Consider the following 18,316-nt stretch of genomic DNA (forward strand, 5'->3'; position numbering starts at 1 on the left):
GCGAATCTACAACGAGGTTAGCTTCGCTAGAAAAAGCATCAACTAACTCATCATCCTTGTGAATAATCACGTCATCTTCATGCAACTCATCATGCTCATCATTATTATCCAAATCATTATGCTTATCATTGTCATTCAAATCATCATCATGCAAATCATGTGTGTCATGCTTTGGAGAAGAAGAGACTGGGAGAGTTTCCTTCTCCTGAATCCGTGCAATCTTCACCTTCACATTAGCATTGAGAGAGGGAGAATGAACAACTTCCTCTCCACGAATGACAATGGGAGAGTCACTTTTGGCATTGAGAGTGAAAGTGTTAGCCTCCCAATCAATTAGAGGGTTAAGCTGACGAAACCATCGAATGCCCAAAATCATATCACATCCTGAGACAGGAGAGATAAAAAATCTTCTACGGAAAGCAGTTTGTTGACTTGTAAACAACACACCAAGACACTCTTTCGTGATGAGAGAGTCCATACCGGGAGCAAAGCTGGAGACCTCGAGAGGAGATTTCTGACTAACCTCTAGGCGGGCTTTCTCAACAAGAGAGGGACAGATCACATCATGCATACTACCTGGGTCAAACAATATGACAAAACGTTGCCCCGTCATATGACCATAACATTTAATGAGAGACTCATCAATGGGAGGGTCATGAGAAACTTGGGACACACTCGTGTTGTCATTAATTGCATTGACAGAGGAAGTGGGTTTTGTGGATTCATTCGATTCATTCGATTCAAGCTTAGGACATGTTCTTTTTATGTGACCCTTAATGTGACAATGAAAACAACAACCTTCCTTAGAATAAGTGCTTTGCTCTTCCGACGTGATGTATCCTCCTAAAATTCCTTGTGCTACCTTTTGATATGGAGTGAGCTTAGGTTTAGCAATTGTGTTAGCCTTACCCTTAGGTTCATTGGAAGAATTCTTTTCTGAGAGACTATTGGAAGATTGGTTAGAAGAGTTACCGTTCTTACCATTCTTACCGTTCTGAGGGTTCCGAGAAGTCTGGGAGGTACTTGTGGAAGTCTTGTTCTCCTTGGGCTTTCCCTTGTTGTGCTTCATCTCCTGTGCGAGAGCAATCGCTACCGCCTTGTTGAGATCGATTGGATCGAGCACCTCGACATCGTACTTGATATACTCGTCCAATCCATAAAGGAATGCCTCCTTGCGCTCATCATCCGACTTGCGTAATTGGGTACCTAGCTGCAAAACACGATTAGAAAAAGACATAACCGGCATACCACTTTGCTTGAGAGCGCGCCAATCGTCCTTCAATCGTGCGAGGTACTGAGGTGGCATAAACCGTGCCTTAAGCTTGTCTTGGAAATCAGCCCAATTGAAGGAAAGGGACGTGAATTTGTCGGCTTCCTCTAGGTGCGCGGCTAATTGTGCCTCTTGTCATGCGTGGTACCAATTGATGGCATCACCGGCAAGGTACATAGCTGCCGTCAAAACTTTGTTATTTCCTGTCTTCTTAGTTGTCGCAAAATAAGCATTAAATTGATGCAACCAAGAATGAATAACCGTAGCATCCATCTTACCATCATACTTACTGTGTGACTGGATTGTTGGAATCCGCATCGTGGCTTGCGCCACTTGAGGAACTCCCACGATCTTTGGCTGGTTCGGACTTCGAGGCAAGTACTTGTTGAACCAATTCTTGAGTGCAGAGGTCTCTTTGAGCCTCACGCTCGGCCTCCAAGGCCGCTCTTTGAACCTCACGATCAGCCTCCAAGGTGCTTCGGATTCCTTTCTTTGTGCTTTTCGTTCTTCTCGTTCGTCGCACTCGCGTTCCAAAGCAATGTGAGTCGCTTCCTGTGGCAATTCTTTCGTTTCTTTCTTCGCGCTCGCGGTCCTTGGCTTCCTATCGTTCTGCTTTTCTTTCTAGTTGTGCCATCATCTCCATCATCGACTTGACCATCACCTCCATAGGATTTGGTACAACTCGTGGTGTAGATAAGGAAGGGGGAGGGTCGGAAAAATCTCTTGGTGGGGAAAATTCTTCGTCATCTCTTTTATGCTCATCACCTGTATGCGAAGTATCCATTCCACTTCCGGTGATGACCATGCACTATGATCTTTGGTTCGTAAGTTCACGAGGAACTTGGGTTCTTGGGTTCTTGAGGGTCTTGAGGTTCTTGAGGTTTTCTTTGGCTTGCAATCTGTGTTTGAGAAGGATCTTCTCTTCACCCGAGTTCTGCTCTTTTCCGTGGGCGCACCCCTTGGCGGCCTTACGCTCACACCAAGGCTGCTTTTTCCCACCTCACGTCGATTGGCCGCCCGCTAAGTGCACAATCCGCTCTCAATGAGTGAAAAGACGCACAAGGGGAGGTTGGACAAGCCCTTCTTTCCTGGGATTCCTGTCACTCTTCAAAAACACGATTAGGAATCGACACGCCCAAGCGAACTTGGGTTCGTGCGCGACCTCAACAAGCAAAAAAAAATTATGTGGTTCTTTCCTTGAGTGATATAAAACACTGCCAAAGCTCTGATACCAATGTTAGGTGCAGCGGAATGAATGTTTGAACTTTGCTCAAGATGAGTGCTCCGAATTGTGCTCAAGGTTCCTTTTGTTCTTATGGAAGGTAGAGCCTTCTGTTCTTAATGAGAGAGTGCAATGATCATGAACAAAGTGAATGGACACTGTACGTGCAAGTGTATGAGACTGAGAGATAGAGAGAGAAGAGAAATACGACACCAGAGACGTTGTAAAACCCTCCTCCGAAGACCCCACTCTCGTCGGTGAGAGTGGTCTACTATTGATTGCACAAACTGGTACAAACTGAATGCATGTGAATGATGCAAGTGTAGGCTAGATCGATGACGACGACAGGGATGGCGAGACCGATCTAAGGGCTGAAAACTGTTGTACTTCTACTGTTGTCCAAAAACGCTAATGGCTGAATTCTGCTGTTGTTTTGCTGCCGTTCAAAAATGCTGATGGCTGAGATTTATCTGACACCAAAACGCTGATGTGGGTAGGTTCTTGCGGGCTGAAATCTGCTGGTCTTTAGGGCTGAAAACTGATGGCTTTAGGGCTAGAAACTGCAGGTCTTCATCTGCCGAAAATCGCCATGCACAAAGGCTGCAAATCTGGAAACGCTAGGGCTTCTGAAAAACGCCAAGGCTGCAGAGCTTTCTTGGAAGAAAAACGCTAGCAACTAAGGATCTTTGGTGATACTTGCTTGGATGGAAAAACGCCAAGGCTGAGGGTCTGCTGGCGATGGTACTTGATGAAAAACGCTAGGGGAGAGAGTCTTTGCTTGGAGCTGAGAAGTTGCCTGTTGAGCGATGGAGCTCCTGCTGCCTCTTCTGCCAATTAGTGCTAGTCTAGGTTTGCTTATACACAAGCTTACTCAATTTGCCTACCTACTTTGCAACAAAAGTCACTTAAAAATAATAAGTGAAAAATGTCAAAAATAGGTAAAATAGACTAAATGCACTGGAAAATTCCCCTGAAGGATTATGATGGATTTTGATGGGAATGCTTATGATCATGCTGTGTGCAACCAGAGGATATGCATCTACACTAAGTGACTGGGCATGCACGGTCTGCGAACAGACTCACAAAAGTGCCAGAACACTTGCTAATCTAGACTGACTGAACCCTTGTCGTGCTGTAGCTTGTCCACGGACACATAGGTTTGGATGTGTCACGTGACATCTTTAGTGCTGAGGAAGGGTGGAACCTTCTGAGCACCTTCAATTATTTGAAATGGCGCCTTCCCCGTCGAAGAGTAAACCATGTTATTGTAGGCAAATTCCACCAAAGCTAAAAAACATTTCCCATTGAGTCTTCTGATTAGAGATGCAAGACTTCAATAAATCAAGAACAACTGAATTTGCAATCTTAGATTGCCCATTTGTCTGCGGGTGGAATGATGACGAGAACTGCAACCGCGTGCCAATGTTCTCAAATAGCCCTCCAAAACAAACTCGTGAATTGGGGATCTCTGTCGGAGACTATTGTCTCAGGCATGCCATGTAATCGAAGTATCTGTGCTATGAACAATCTCGCTAAATGGTTCGACTTGATTGTTTTCTTCATTGGAATGAAGTGAGCTTGCTTGCTAAATTTGTCAATGACAGTCCAAATGCCATCGTGCCCACTTTGTCTCTTCCGGAGATCAAAGATGAAATCCATTGCAATACTTTCCCAGGGATGGGTGGGAATGGGTAAAGGCTGTAGTAATCCTTGTGTCTTACGCCTATCAAACTTGACCTTTTGGCATACTAAACAATTGCAAACAAAGTCGTCCACATCCTTCTTGAGTCTCACATACCTTTCAAGGTGGTATCAGTGCCGCAGTGACTGGTAAAAGGTGGACAATGGCACTCAGTCAAAATCTTTTCCCTCAACCGTTGTGTAACACATAACATTGTTTTCTTCTTCAAATAGCCATCCCGTATGGAATATCCTCCCCACTATGTATCTGAGTGAAAACATCGAAAAAATCCGGATTGGTGGCGTAGTGGTCAACTATGTTCTCGAAGCTTCTATGATGGATCGCGGAAATAGCCAAGACGAGGGGCTTCCGAGACAATGCATCTGCCACTAAGTTTTTTTGTCCCTGAACATGGACAATCTGGAAGTGAAGCTGTGACAAGATGTTAGTCCACCGCATGTGCTTTTCTGAAAGCTGCTTCTGTGGCAAGAAGTAGCGTATACTGTGATGATCATTAAAGATTGTGAAATCGGCTCCGAGTAGATAATGTCACCACTGAGTACGAACATGGAACACTGCCAATAGCTCTTTCTCATAAATCTGTGCTACCAATTCTAGCCTTGAAAACATTCTGCTTTCATAAGCTATCACATGGCCTTCTTGCATCAAGACCTCTCCCAAACTACGACCACAAGCATCACAATAAACTTTGAATGGCTTTTGCAAGTCTAGCAAAGCCAACACTGGTCTAGTAGTCAATTTTTCCTTAAGTGTCTGAAAGGCAGTCACCTTTGTCGGTCCCCACAAGAAAGGAGTAAATGCAAAGGTGAAGCTACCTTTGCAAACTTCCAAATGAACCGCCGGTAGTAAGAACACAAGCCCCAAAAGCTTCTAACTTCATGAACATTCTTCAAGTCTGGCCAATCGCTGATAGTCTCAATTTTGGTCGGGTCCATCTGTACTCCTACTGTTGAGACGATGTGTCCCAGGAAGTGTATCTCCGGCAAGAAAAACTTGCTCTTTTTGGCATTAATAACCAACCCTGTGATCACGCAATGCCTGAAAGACCTGTAGCAGACTTATTATTTTTAAGTGACTTTGGTTGGAAAGTAGGTAGGGCATTTTTGCTAAGTTTGTATAAATAAAAACCTAGCGCTAGCACTTTCTGGCACAAGAGGTAGCAGGAGCATTGCTCACAGGCAACTTCTCAGCAGGACCCCAAGGACTTCTAGCGTTTTTGCTACGTAGCAGCTTGGCTAGCGTTTTTGGACAAGACTACAGTAGATCAGCCTAGCGTTTTGCATTGCAAGGCCACCGGCAGCAGCAGAAGACAGTTTTCAGCCCTAGCGTTTTTGGTTTGCAGAACAACCCTAGCGTTTTTGCAGATCATCGTGACCAAATCAGCCATAGGACCAAGGTTTTCAGTCTTTAGCACTTGCAGAAGAACCCCCGAACCTCGCAGATCTCACCTTCCCGCAGCAGATCCTCGACGCACGGTCAGATCCGGCGAAGTTTACAGTTTCAGCCCGGAAAATGCAGATTTCAGCATCTGTGTTTTCAGCACGTCGTCGTCATCGCCGTCGTCATCGACATAGAGTCAGAATTCAGCAGATAAAGATTTGCAGATTTCAGCCATTAGAGTTTTCAGATTTCAGCCGTCTCGTTGTCGTCCTCATCGTCATCAACATCGTCGGCAAGTCCAAGAATTGTAGAGATTTGTGCAATCAATAATAGACCGCTCTCGCCATAGAGAGTGGGGCCCTTGGAGGAGGGTTTTACAACGTCTCTGGTGTCGTATTCTCTTCTCTATCTCTCAGTCTCATACACTTTCACGCACAGTGTCCATTTACTTTGTTTGTGTCCATTGCACTCTCTCATTAAGAACGGAAGGCTCTCCCTTCCATAAGAATAAAAAGGATCCTTGAGCACAGATCGGAGCATCCATCTTGAGTAAAGTTCAAACATTCATTCCATTGCACCTTACATTGGTATCAGAGCTTTGGCAGTGTTTTGTATCACTCAAGGAAAGAACCACATAATTTTTTTGCTTTTGCGGTCGCACGAACCCAAGTTCGCTTGGTCGTTTCGATTCCTAATCGTGTTTTTGAAGAGTGACAGGAATCCTAGGAAAGAAGGGCTTGTCCAGCCTCCCCTTGTGCCTCTTTTCACTCATTGAGAGCGGACCGTGCACTTAGCGGCTGGCCAATCGACGTGAGGTGGGAAAAAGCAACCTTGGTGTGAGCGCAAGGCCGCCAAGGGGTGCACCCACGGAAAAGAGCAGAACTCGGGTGAAGAGAAGATCCTTCTCTAACACAAAATTGCAAGCAAAAGAAGAACCTCAAGACCCCCAAGAACCAAGACCCCAAGAACCCAAGTTCCTCGTGAACTTAAGAACCCAAGACCACAAGAACCCAAGACTTCAGTGGATGGTCATCACTCAAAGCGGAATGGATACTTTGCTTGGAGGTGATGAGCATGAGAGAGGCGAAGAAGAATTTTTTCCACCAGGAGGTTTTTCTGACCCTCCCCCTTTCCCCATCTACGACAAGGATTGCCCTAACTCCTATGGAGGCTTTCGACAAGAGGATGATGGACAAGGAGTTCGTAGAAAGAATGGTAGCCATAGATCGTGACTACGAAGAAAGAGTGGCAACCATAGAGCGTAAGTACGACTTGGAAGCCAAAGAGAGTCAAACCACGCGAGAACAAAGAAAGAGAAGCAGAATTTGATCGCGAGAACAAAGCAAGACAAGAACAAAGCGACCAACACATGAAAGAGTTCTTGCGACTCTTTTCTATTGTGCAGGTGGTTTTGCACAGAATCAGGAAAAGGAGACTCTCTCAGTCTCTTCTTCTCCAAAGCATGATACACAGGATTTGCATGATGATGATAAGCATGATGATTTGGATGCTAATGATGAGCATGATGATTTGCATAAAGATGATGTGATTGTTCACAAGGATGATGTGTTAGTTGATACTTTCTCTAGTGAAGCTAACCTCATTGCAGATTCAATCAATCACGAAGAATTGATCTTGGCTCTCGAGCCTAGGTCCCAAGAACCCCCTCAGGAAGAATCGATCTTGGCTCTCAAGCCTAGGTCCAAAGAACCTTTACAGGAAGTACTATGTGTTCGCATGATAAGTCAGCACGCATTGTTCGAGTGTTTCATTTGTGATCGTTTCCTGTATTTTCGTCAGCGTCTTTATGTGATCCCTTTTCCTAGGCATGACATATTGTACGTTGAACACGTTTTACTCATGAATGAGCACGAATGTATGCGGATTGTTCATGAAAAGCTGAAAAGTATGCATTCAAGGAAGTCACATTCCATGTCTCTTCCTTGGCACGACACATTTGTAGAAAGAGCACATGAAAGTATGAGCACCAAGCATGGGCATTCCCATTGTGAATTGCCACTGTTGATTGCTTTAGATGAGAAGAGAAAGATTTGATCTCATTGTTTGCGTGTGTGTGGTGAACGGTTTGGCACTCCGTCTCTTTGTTCATCTACAGTGCATGCACAGTCTTTGAGGAAGACAAGATTTTTTCCAGTCACTTGACATGGATTAGGTATGTTCATGGTTTTGTGTTGGAAGTGGTTTCAGGAATTTTCAGCCATGGGGATTCTTGAAGAAGGAAGAAGCATGACTCTAGACGAAGTTGAAGTATCGAAGGAGCCACAAAAGACTTTGTGTCGCTTTCGGCGCGGCCCAAAGAAGCAAGCTTTGCAGACCTTTATGAAGTTCAAGTATCGCACGACCTACACATCAGAGTGGGCCGGCGAAGAGTCCTTTCGAGGATTCCGGATGTTGTTGGCGATCTCTCTCGACGCCATACAGTTCGGTACCAGTACCTCACTTTGAAAAGGAGGGGATGTCATGTGACACATCCAACCCTATGTGTCCGTGGACAAGCTACAGCATGACCAGGGTTCAGTTCAATCAAGTCAGTCTAAAATAGGAAGTGATCTGGCACTTTTGTGAGTCTGTTCGCAGACCATGCATGTCCAGACACTTAGATTAGATGCATATCCTCTGGTTGCACACAGCATGACCATCAGATTCCAGTCAGATCCCAACAATAGCATTTTTACAGTGCATAGACCTATTTTCCCTATTTTTGACATTTTTCACTTATTATTTTTAAGTGACTTTTGTTGGAAAGTAGGTAGGGCAATTTTGCTAAGTTTGTATAAATAAAAACCTAGCGCTATAGCACTTTCTGGCAGAAGAGGCAGCAGGAGCATTGCTCACAGACAACTTCTCAACGGGACCCCAAGGACTTCTAGCGTTTTTGCTACACAACAGCTCGGCTAGCGTTTTTAGACAAGACTACAGCAGATCAGCCTTCTTCAATTGCTGTTCGATGGCTTCTTTGTGTCTACAAGTTGATTGATTTGGGTATGAACCACATCATGGAGTTCTTCTTCAATAAACATCCTTGGAGCAGGAGGTTTCTTGGTTGCCGGTTTGATTGGTGGCTTGGTGGCTTTCTGCCACTAGGTATGCACTTCAGCCATCGACTATTGGGTCAAAAATTTTGCAAACTGGGGATCTTTGGCAAACTGAAGCATTTGCTTTGTGCACTTGTCAACCTGCTGTAGACGTTGCATCTCCATGAGTTCATATTGTGTGGCTCGTATTCATCTTCTGCTAAGTCGCTTGATTTTTCCGCATTGCCTCAGCGGTGGCAGAAGAGGTCGATTGATTCTTTTTGGAATCCATAAGTGCTGCGAGAAGAAGGATCGGATTTCCCGGTAGAAGAGAAATCGCCCGTGGTGTGATACCAGTGTAACAAACTTGGTGCACCCCAAAGCTAGATTCTATCGCAACACAAAAGAGATTCACTTTAAAACACTTTACAATTTAAGAGTCGACACTGCCCGGCCCGGCGTAGTTCCATGCCAAGAGAGATTGGCCCCAAAGACTGGGGCCCCTTTCAATATTTATTTTATGTTAATCTTTGAGCAAAGTACAACTCCCGCGGGTGCTCGTTCTCAGACTCTGCGTCCAGATGCTCTGAGAAGTGAGACCCTTGGGTCACTTATAAACATTACAAGGGATGCTTAAAGTAGAGCCCCATACTCAAAAGCATCAATTCAAAAGCATAAGGCCCAAAAAGCAGCCAGCGCTTCTGGCGGAAATCCATTGAGCCTTGTCAGCACTTTTTGCGCCGTGAATTGTGGAAATTCCGAACATCGGCCACGTCAACAGTGCAAATCGTGGCGTCCGTACAACTGCCACATCAGCAGGCTTCTACACTTTATTGTAATGCCTAGGTGCCCCTTTGGCCCCTTGACAATTGTCCATAAGTTGGAAGCAACTTATTAAGTGGTCATGCCACGTCATCGACACCTCTCTAGCAAGAGAGAGAGAGAGGGGGGGGGGGGGGGGGGGCTCGGAGGGAGGTTTGGGACCCCATCTGGTGTCGCACTCCACATACCACCATCCATTTTACACACGAGTTAGCTACTATCTACTCAGCCGAGGTTGAGCATGGTCTATGCCTCCTCAATCCATCCAGACCACTCCCAGTTCTCACATCACATATCTCTTTCGTCCTCACCACTCACACAGGACGTACCCCCTGTCACCAGCATGTGACTACTATCTATCCTTTTTGTTGATTTCTTTCTTGTTATTGATTCATTTTCACTTTTTGGAAGCACCCCTCGGGAAATCTAACTGCCCTGCATTGCATAGCTAGTGTGGAACTGTTCAGAGGGAGTGCAGGCCTGAGGGCAAGAGAGCACTAAGGTTGGACAAGGACTATGGTTAGCCAAAGTGGGGTCATTGACTAGCCAAAGTGGAATCCTTTGCTACATAGGCTACATTTCAGTTTTTGATGTGGCTGCAGTGTACAAAGAGGGTCGGATGACCTAGAAAGATACAATGACAGCATCTCCTAAAATTTAGGGAACTGCTATTTTGGGACCTGAAAATGTGTTTGCGTCATTACCTCCGGAATGACAAGGGGAACATTTTATTACTCTGCCGCGAAGTCAATTGGGCAACCGGTCAGGATATTTTTAAGCTACGAATCCGAAACGGGAAAATGCTTGTAAATGTGCCAAGTGGCACAACTTGCCTCCTCAAGGAAGAAGTGGCGCTGAATTTGAAGAGAGGAGGGCTCATTTGCAGCTTCGGTCATAGGTTAAGAGCTATGGAGTGCTTCCTTTCCCTCTTATGTACAGTGCGGTGCCAGGAGTGATGCCCTGCACGCTACGCACTGCCCTCTCTCTCCTCTATGGCAGTATGTTATGCCCCTCTAGTGGGCTTTTCAATTGACCAATGTACAGTTGTGTGGGTTCATGCGCGATTGCCGAGGCAAGCGCCTCTTGCACAGGTACTGGATTAGCTAGCGGCTAATCCCCCGCATACAGGTGAATTCGGAGGGGTTTCACATCAAAAATCTCGTCCGATTCAAAGGGCAAGTAGCCCTACAGGTGCGGGAGCTCGAGGGCTTGCTATGGATGCGACCAGCACGCGAAACGGAGCCCGAAACAGTAAATTACAGCCTGCTGTGTATTTTTGCAGGTTTAGGGTTTTGGCCCTAAACGGACCCTAATACCCCCAGGAGGTTTGGGGACGCGAGGGGACCGCTGTACAGGTGATCTGGCGCATTTTCGGGGATGAAAACAGAGAATTCAGCGTGCTGCAGATTCTCGCCAGGTTTTGAAAAGTGCCCGTATGCATCGGGAAAGTCATTCAATGCGTGGGAATACTGACTGTGACGGGTCCTAGTACAGTTATGTTGCCGAAATCGGGTTGGAACAGTTGAAATTCAGCCAAGCTTGTGCGGGGCAGCTTGTAGGGAACCACAGCGTTTATTCCCTCTTTTAAACAATAAAGAAATACCGAAAGGGGCGCTTAAGTTAGGGGCCAATCTGGTGTCGGTCTTCTCATACAGGTGCATTCTAGCAGCCTGTATCCCTTTCCCCTTTGTTGTGTGTTGAAAGTACAGGTAAAGTGGGCGACAAATTAAATAGGTGAAAGCAAATAAGGTTTAAGTCTAAGGTCTACCGCCCTTTGGATTAAACAGGCCGGTTTCACCCCCTCTCTTGGGACTATGCCTCAGAACTGATGGTATGATGATGAGTGCAGAGAGCTATACCGACACCTCCATGCTCGAAGAGCTTGGGAGAGATCACAGAGAGAGAGGCCAAACAACAGATGAAGGCAGTGACATGCCGGAAGCGGCGAGCATTTGAGGAGGCACAGGAGCTTGAGCTATATCGCCTTTTCATGAGCATGGATAGTGCGACGGCCCCGCGAGCCACGCCTGACTACACCTACTGAGGATCCACAGATATGGCATGACTATGCAGAGAGACTATATGAGGTGCCAGGACAGCCCCCCATCCCAAAGTTACTTGAGCCACAACCCACGCGCTCCTCCTCCTTCACAACAGCGATGGTAGAGAGGGCCATACGCCGCATGCAGCACAAACAATCAGCTGACCATATTGGATTATACAGTGAGCACATCATCTATGCGGCCTCCACTATAGCCCCGTTGATTGCACACGTCTTCGACCGGGCTATAGGGGAAGGCTTCCCAGAGGAGTGGACACAGCACACCATAGTGCCTATCCACAAATTTGGCGACACCCTGGACCCAGGGAACTACAGGACTATCATGATTGGTCACACGATGGCCAAGCTGTATGGAGAAGTACTTGAGGCAAAGCTCAGCTCATACCTTGAGAGCGGGGGTTTACGAGCCCCAGGCCAGGCAGGTTTCAGACGAGCTTTTTCCACCATTGATCACATCTTCGTTCTCCGCTGCCTCATTGATGGGGCAAAAGCGCGGAAGAAGAGGCTTTATTGCTGCTTTGTGGATTTCTGCAAGGCTTTTGATACAGTCCCACGCGAGAGACTCTTCCAGCGCCTCCAGAGTCTTGGGGTACCAGCAGAGATGATTTGGGCCATATATGCTCTCTATGAGAGGGTGACAGGTCAAGTCCGATGCCCACGTGGTCTATCAGAGACCATTGCTAGCACCATTGGTGTTAAGCAAGGATGCCCACTCTCCCCGACACTCTTCAAGCTCTACATCGACGAGATCTCCGACTACATACTGCGAGCGGGAGGAGAGGGGAGCGACTCGGTAGGTACTCCAGTCCACATCATGCTATATGCTGATGATATCGTGCTGATTTCAGAGTCACCCGAGGACTTGCAGCGCCATCTTGGGGCCCTGGATGATTTCTGCACATACAGGAGATTGACGGTGACCTTGGCAAAACCAAGGTCATGATCTTTCACACATCCAGTGCAGTGAAGAGCGTTGCCACCTTCGCAGCATTAGGAGGATAGGTTGATGTGGTCACCTCATACGTATATACCTCATACGTATACCTTGGAGTCACATTCACGAGCTTACCAGGACCCTTCACTATGAGGCAGGTAGCTACTGACAGGCTCACCTGAGGATATGCAGCCCTGGCCATGCTAGAGCGGAGATGCCACCAGGCACACTTTCAGGAGCCCCGCACGAAGGGGTGGCTCTCTGACACCCTAGTCACCCCGGCCTTGATGTACTCAGCAACAATATGGGCCCTAGGATTGACAGCTGACCAATGGCACAGACTGAGAGGCCACAGATATGTATGATCTCACGCTTGTTCCGCAGCAAGCGGACAGTGCCACATGGCATTATCAGAGCAGAACTCGCCATACCACCTATTGTTGTAGAGGCACTATTCCAGAGAGTCTACTTTATCCAGAGGGTGAGAGAGCTACCTACCCCCAGACAGACTTACCCGTAGAGTATTTGAGGCAGCTATACAATTATCAGAGAGTGGGCATGAGAGAGCATGGTACTCACAGGTCAAAGCATGGTTTGAGGCACACGGCCTTGATATGGAGCGCTTACCACCCTTCCTGTACAACCCTGACTCACCCTATGTTCACCTCTCTTGCAGCGAGAGGAACTTGGTTTTGAGGCAGGACCTTTGGCAGTTATACATCAGGCGAGTGTGGTAGTCACAGGACTTGGGGACGAGGATGTCAAACTACAGAGACCAGTTCCTCACTATACTGCCCAGAGACCACGCTACATAGACACATACATGCCACATAGCTCACGGGTGGCGATTGGTCAGCTGAGGGTGGCATCACACAGGCTAGAGATTGAGACCGGGAGACATACTGGTGTTCCTAGGGGGGAGCGAGTCTGCAGAGCATGTACAGAGGAGGTGGAGAGTGAGGAGCATTTTGTATGTCGCTGCAGAGCATATACTGAGATCAGAGGCAGAATAGGCCTTATTCAGAGGACAGCCCACTCTCCGAGAGATCATGGACTCTCGAGAACACAGACAGTTAGGGATCTTCTTATTAGAGATACAGAGCCATCGGGATACACTACTACAGTCACACAGACAGAGGGGAGACAGTCGCAGCTCACAGACTTCTTTCAGAGGACGGCAGGTCCCCCCTCGTCCGACACTCAGAGAGGAGTGACACTCCGGCACAGGCAGAGATGAGCCGAGCTAGACGGCGACCACGAGTCACAAGCCCCAGGGGTGTGAGCCTCCACCATCGAGACAGATCGAGGAGATTCAGGCCCGGGAGCACCGTGCCACTGAGGAGCGACTGGCTCAGATGAGGGCCGACCCTGCAGCCTTCATCCGGGCAGCCAGGGCAAAAGACCCACCAATGTACCACATATTATTAGTACAGGATGGAGCTAGATAGCTTGATGCACTCTCATGATTGTACTTCCTTGAGCATATAGCCATGCATATACCCCTAGATAGAGCTCCATCCCTCCTCACCATGGACATATCACCACCACCATCTCCAGCACACCACTACTTATTTTCAATTCAGTTCAGTTTGTATCAGTTTTATTTCATTTGTCTTTCCGATAGACGGATGACATTACATACCATGTATATTTGATTTGTCTCATAGGCCAATTTCGGCCTAACATAGATGTAAAAATCTTTCTTTCTTTCTTTCTAGCACTCTCGTGCACTTTGCACCCACGGTTTCCACTCTCTTTGTTTGGTCATTGCACATTTTCTCACTAAGCAAGGAAGGCTCTCCTTCTAAAAGTAAAAGGAACCTTGAGCACCATTGATTACTCATCTTGAGCCATACACCATCATTCACTTCCGCTGCACATTACTCATGGGAGACGCGCTATGCGAACTCTCACGATTGAGGACATTGACACGATCATGCAGTGACCGATGCAAGCCATCTTTGGATTTTGACACACATATCCACCATTTTGTATCTGTTCTCTGAGATACACTCCCACTTTTTGTATATGTACCTCTCAGGCTCTTGATACCCACCTTTTACAGCTCTTGTAGTGTTTCCGTTTAGTTAGTTCCTTTCTTTCTTTCTATCCAGACCTTGTATCAGATTCACCATGAGGCAACTCTTTGGTCTCATAGGTCATTATGGCCTTTAGAAGACGTTAATATAACATTTCATCCCCCCCCAACCCCCCCCTCCCCGGGCCCCCGCACGACCACCACTTCCAAGGTTCCTGTTCCCTCTGCAAACATATTTCCGTTGACCTTCATTCTTAGTTCTTATTTGACACCATTTCTTCTTTCAGTACCTGATTAGTTTGTCTGTACAAGTTTTTTATTTTTGTACCAAATGTCTGCCAGCAGGAAAGTGAGTGCCAGATTGATGGAGATGATGTAGTTGACACTGTCGATGGACTTGCTGTCAGGAGTGAGGAGGCTGGAAAGGGAAACATTGTGAGCAATTCTTTGCAGAAGATCAAAGACACAAGCACTGTAAGCATTGTCCATTTCATTCATAAGTTGCAGTTGCTTGAAGACTCTTATTGTGCAACGATGTCAGAAGCTCAAGAGGTTTCTTTAGCTTTGAGACAAGTTTGTATTGTGTGACTTTGTACATTGTTGTTGTTGCTGGTAGTGTGCACAAACTTATTATCTGCCAAAAATTGCACCTACGACAATCATGATGACAGTGTAGGTCTGCATTATAATATATGTGCTAGTGCTAGCTTTCTATTAGAGTTAAAAGTCTTAACAGTAGCGTGGATAGTCACCCATTCCTTTTATCTGCTCTTGGTCAATTTCAATGGTATGAAATCAGTTTCTTTTTTTCCCGGTAAATAATGTATGATCCACATTTCTAGCCTTTGTTTATATGTTTAGAGCTATCATTTGCAGAAGTATTCTGTAGTGACTATCTAGCTCATCCTCCTGCTTTTGATACATTCTCAACGGCGTAGCACCAGTTTCTTATTTTACTCGCAAGTATTTAGTGCATAACTTTTCACAGTCGACGTCCTTCTCTTAGAGCTGCGATTTGCAGTAGAACATGTATATTCGCACCAAGGTCATTAGCTTTTGAAGCTTAGGGTTCATGCTTAATATTGGTCATTCGACTTTTGCTTGGAATTAGGTATCATCACATTTTTATGGTTTCATTCTTTCCTGTTTCCCTCTCATATTAGTCAGCTAATTGTCTGGTTTAAGATTAGAGAGGTTTTGGTTACACATTGTTATTACATGGGGCATGTGTTAAGGGTTACTCAGATTTTGATTCTCCCCTTTCTAAAGGTTTTGTGCTGTGTCCCAATTCCTCAGGTTTAAAGTCATGCCGTTTCAGTGGATATCATGTCTGCAATCGCTTTTTTCACTCATAAATACTGCAAGCAGAAAAGTTTTAAACTGGTTGCTTTGCTGCAGGATGTGTGGAAGGGGACACAACTTCTTGCAACAGATGTTGCAGCAGCTGCTGTGCTTCTTAGGAGAAGTGCCTCTGGTGAGGAGTTGACTGAGAAGGAGAAGAAGAGTTTGAAAAGAACCTTAACAGACTTGGCATCCATCATACCGATTGGATTTCTAATGCTTCTTCCAGTAAGATTCTCTCAGAAAGTTTCTTACTTAATGAAGCCCTCGTTGTAGAAATGGTTGTGCTTTTCTTGACCATTGTACTGCAAGCATGAATCAAGTCTGAAACATTTAAGCTTTCTGAATTTCTTGTAATTTTTATCAGAGGTTTGCTGGTGTCTTTTTCTTGGTTCAATCCGATTTTCTTTCTGCTTTTGCAATGAGGAAAAGTGTAGCTATTAGCGGGGCTGTGGAATTTCCACAGAACAGTGCTGTTTTTTAAAGAGGATTAAGCTGATCAAAATCAGTAGCTTTGATATTTTACATAGCAGAGAAAGCTTGAGTTGTTTTGCCTTTAAAACTTGAAATCAAAGCAGCAGTCAAAGCGGTATCTTTAGCTTCCTGACAGAACCCTCATATTTCCAGGTTATGTAGTTTTAATGCCTCAGATATCCGCTTAAAGAAAAACTATAAGGTTTAAAATTCTACGAGGAAATGACCTTTCTTTCCTGTGCACATTGTATCTGTGCAAAGTTTTCAATTTTATCCAGCAATCTCACGCACATTTTAGAACGATTTATCTGGCTCATCTCATGCTGTTTTACATCATCAGTAAACTCTGAATATTCAGGAGCAATAATTGCCTGTTTTCTATTGACAGACTGTGGAATGTTTGTGTGGTCCTTGTCTAACGTCCGAGTCTTGGCTTAAAAGGCAAAGCCACATATGGCTTCGGAAACATAAACTATTGGAGAAACATTTTTGTGTGAGCATGGTTTTCCTTTTCCTTTCATAATGGGGGGTCATTTGATGCTTCTTTGCAGGTTACAGCGGTTGGACATGCGGCTATTCTTGCGGCCATACAGAGATATGCACCTGCCCTGGTAAGAGGATCTTGATACCAAAGTTGATTGTTCGAGTGAAATGTTCAAATGCATTCACATTCGTGTCCTATCATGCCGTGTAGTGTGTTTTTTGCTTTCTAAAACAAACCTTAGTGAAGGAGGGAGTTAGGCATACATTAGACTTTTGCATGCAAAGCAGTGAATGATTGAAATCTTCTTTGGTCATTTTGTAAATGGATTCTTTCCCTTTTTATTCTTTTTGTTTTAGAATGCCAACGTGACCTTTCACCTTGTTTAACCTCTTATCTCTGGTCTAATGCAGATACCTTCAGCCTATGCTCATGAGCGGTTACAGTTAATGAAGCAGCTGGAAAAAGTGAAAGAATTGGAAAGTGCAGAATTTGAGGATGAGCCTGGGTTTTCAAGCAATTCTTTGGATGATGCAGAACAAGTTGGGCATGAAGATGATTGAGCAGGCCATGTATTGTACCGGTTCTCAACTCCCGTGTTACTTGCGCTCCTCACATCTCCTTTAGTGGGATGTGCGGATGAAATATACAATTGAAGTGGGAATTGTAACTATGTACATCAGAGTACAGGAAAACCAGTGTTCCTAAATCTTTGCAGTTAACCAATTGGAGTGCTAGTGCAGCACTTGGACCAATCTGGAAGCAGCAAGATCATTTGCCAGGCACTTTGATGGTGGTGTAGTGCATGCTTTGTACAAGGATTTTTTGTACATGGTTCTGTATAGGCTTTTTACACACAGTACTTGGTTCTGTAGTGGTCTGTAGTCACTCAGGATGTTGTATTCAAGTGTCACTGGGCTTTGAACTTGGTGCTTTACAATACCTCAGCAGTCGAGTTACAAAGCCAGTGGCTATTTAATCTCTGTGCTTTTTGCTCTATTGAAATAATTTCCATCCATCTAGACTCTTTATTTTTCCTCTTTAGGCAGGGCATTGGAAGCCCTCACCACCTTTGTGGTATGGTTTGAGTAAGCATTGTGGACTCCCAGCTGCTATGCAGCTGTCAAAAGTTTTAGCGCTTGTGGGTATCACAAGCACAAGCTCGTAAATCCCAACTACCATGTCATTGGAGTAGATGTCTCTCTGAGGTCTCTTTGGATAGTTTCCTACGACGTTAAAATCCTCTTCTTCTCCTCTCCCTCTCTCTCTCTCTCTCGGATGGGAAGGTGAAGGAGAACAAAGACAAGGGGACTCTATTCAAATGTAAAAAATGAAGTGAAAACGACTATCTAAACCTATCAGGAAACTATTTTTTGTCAGTTATTTCTCGAGTGTGAGCCCAAGGCTGTTGGAGTTCATGTTGAGCCCTTTTCTCATAGATATACTTATTTTTATGAATACTAGGTGTCAATTTGTTCATCTCTTGTACGAATTTATGTAAATTCAATTGATTCATCATTAAATTCTATACCACTTGCTGTTTTCTCTATTGTTT

At 45.4% G+C, this 18,316-nt stretch overlaps 1 protein-coding gene across 1 annotated transcript in view; it reads left to right on the plus strand.

Annotated features, from left to right (window-relative positions):
- LOC147460303 (uncharacterized) overlaps positions 1 to 17,779 on the plus strand; it is a 41,757-nt gene extending 23,978 nt beyond the window's left edge. The window contains exons 15-18 of the mRNA XM_086511386.1: positions 14,811 to 14,939; positions 15,864 to 16,034; positions 16,832 to 16,891; positions 17,175 to 17,779. Coding sequence (XP_086367512.1) covers positions 14,811 to 14,939; positions 15,864 to 16,034; positions 16,832 to 16,891; positions 17,175 to 17,324 — 510 coding nt within the window. The 3' untranslated portion in view covers positions 17,325 to 17,779. The remainder of the gene's footprint in view (positions 1 to 14,810; positions 14,940 to 15,863; positions 16,035 to 16,831; positions 16,892 to 17,174) is intronic.
- The last annotated feature ends 537 nt before the right edge of the window (positions 17,780 to 18,316 follow it).

This window comes from Adiantum capillus-veneris, chromosome 4, assembly GCF_014529385.1.
Source record: "Adiantum capillus-veneris isolate H3 chromosome 4, ASM1452938v2, whole genome shotgun sequence".
Taxonomy (NCBI): domain Eukaryota; kingdom Viridiplantae; phylum Streptophyta; class Polypodiopsida; order Polypodiales; family Pteridaceae; genus Adiantum; species Adiantum capillus-veneris.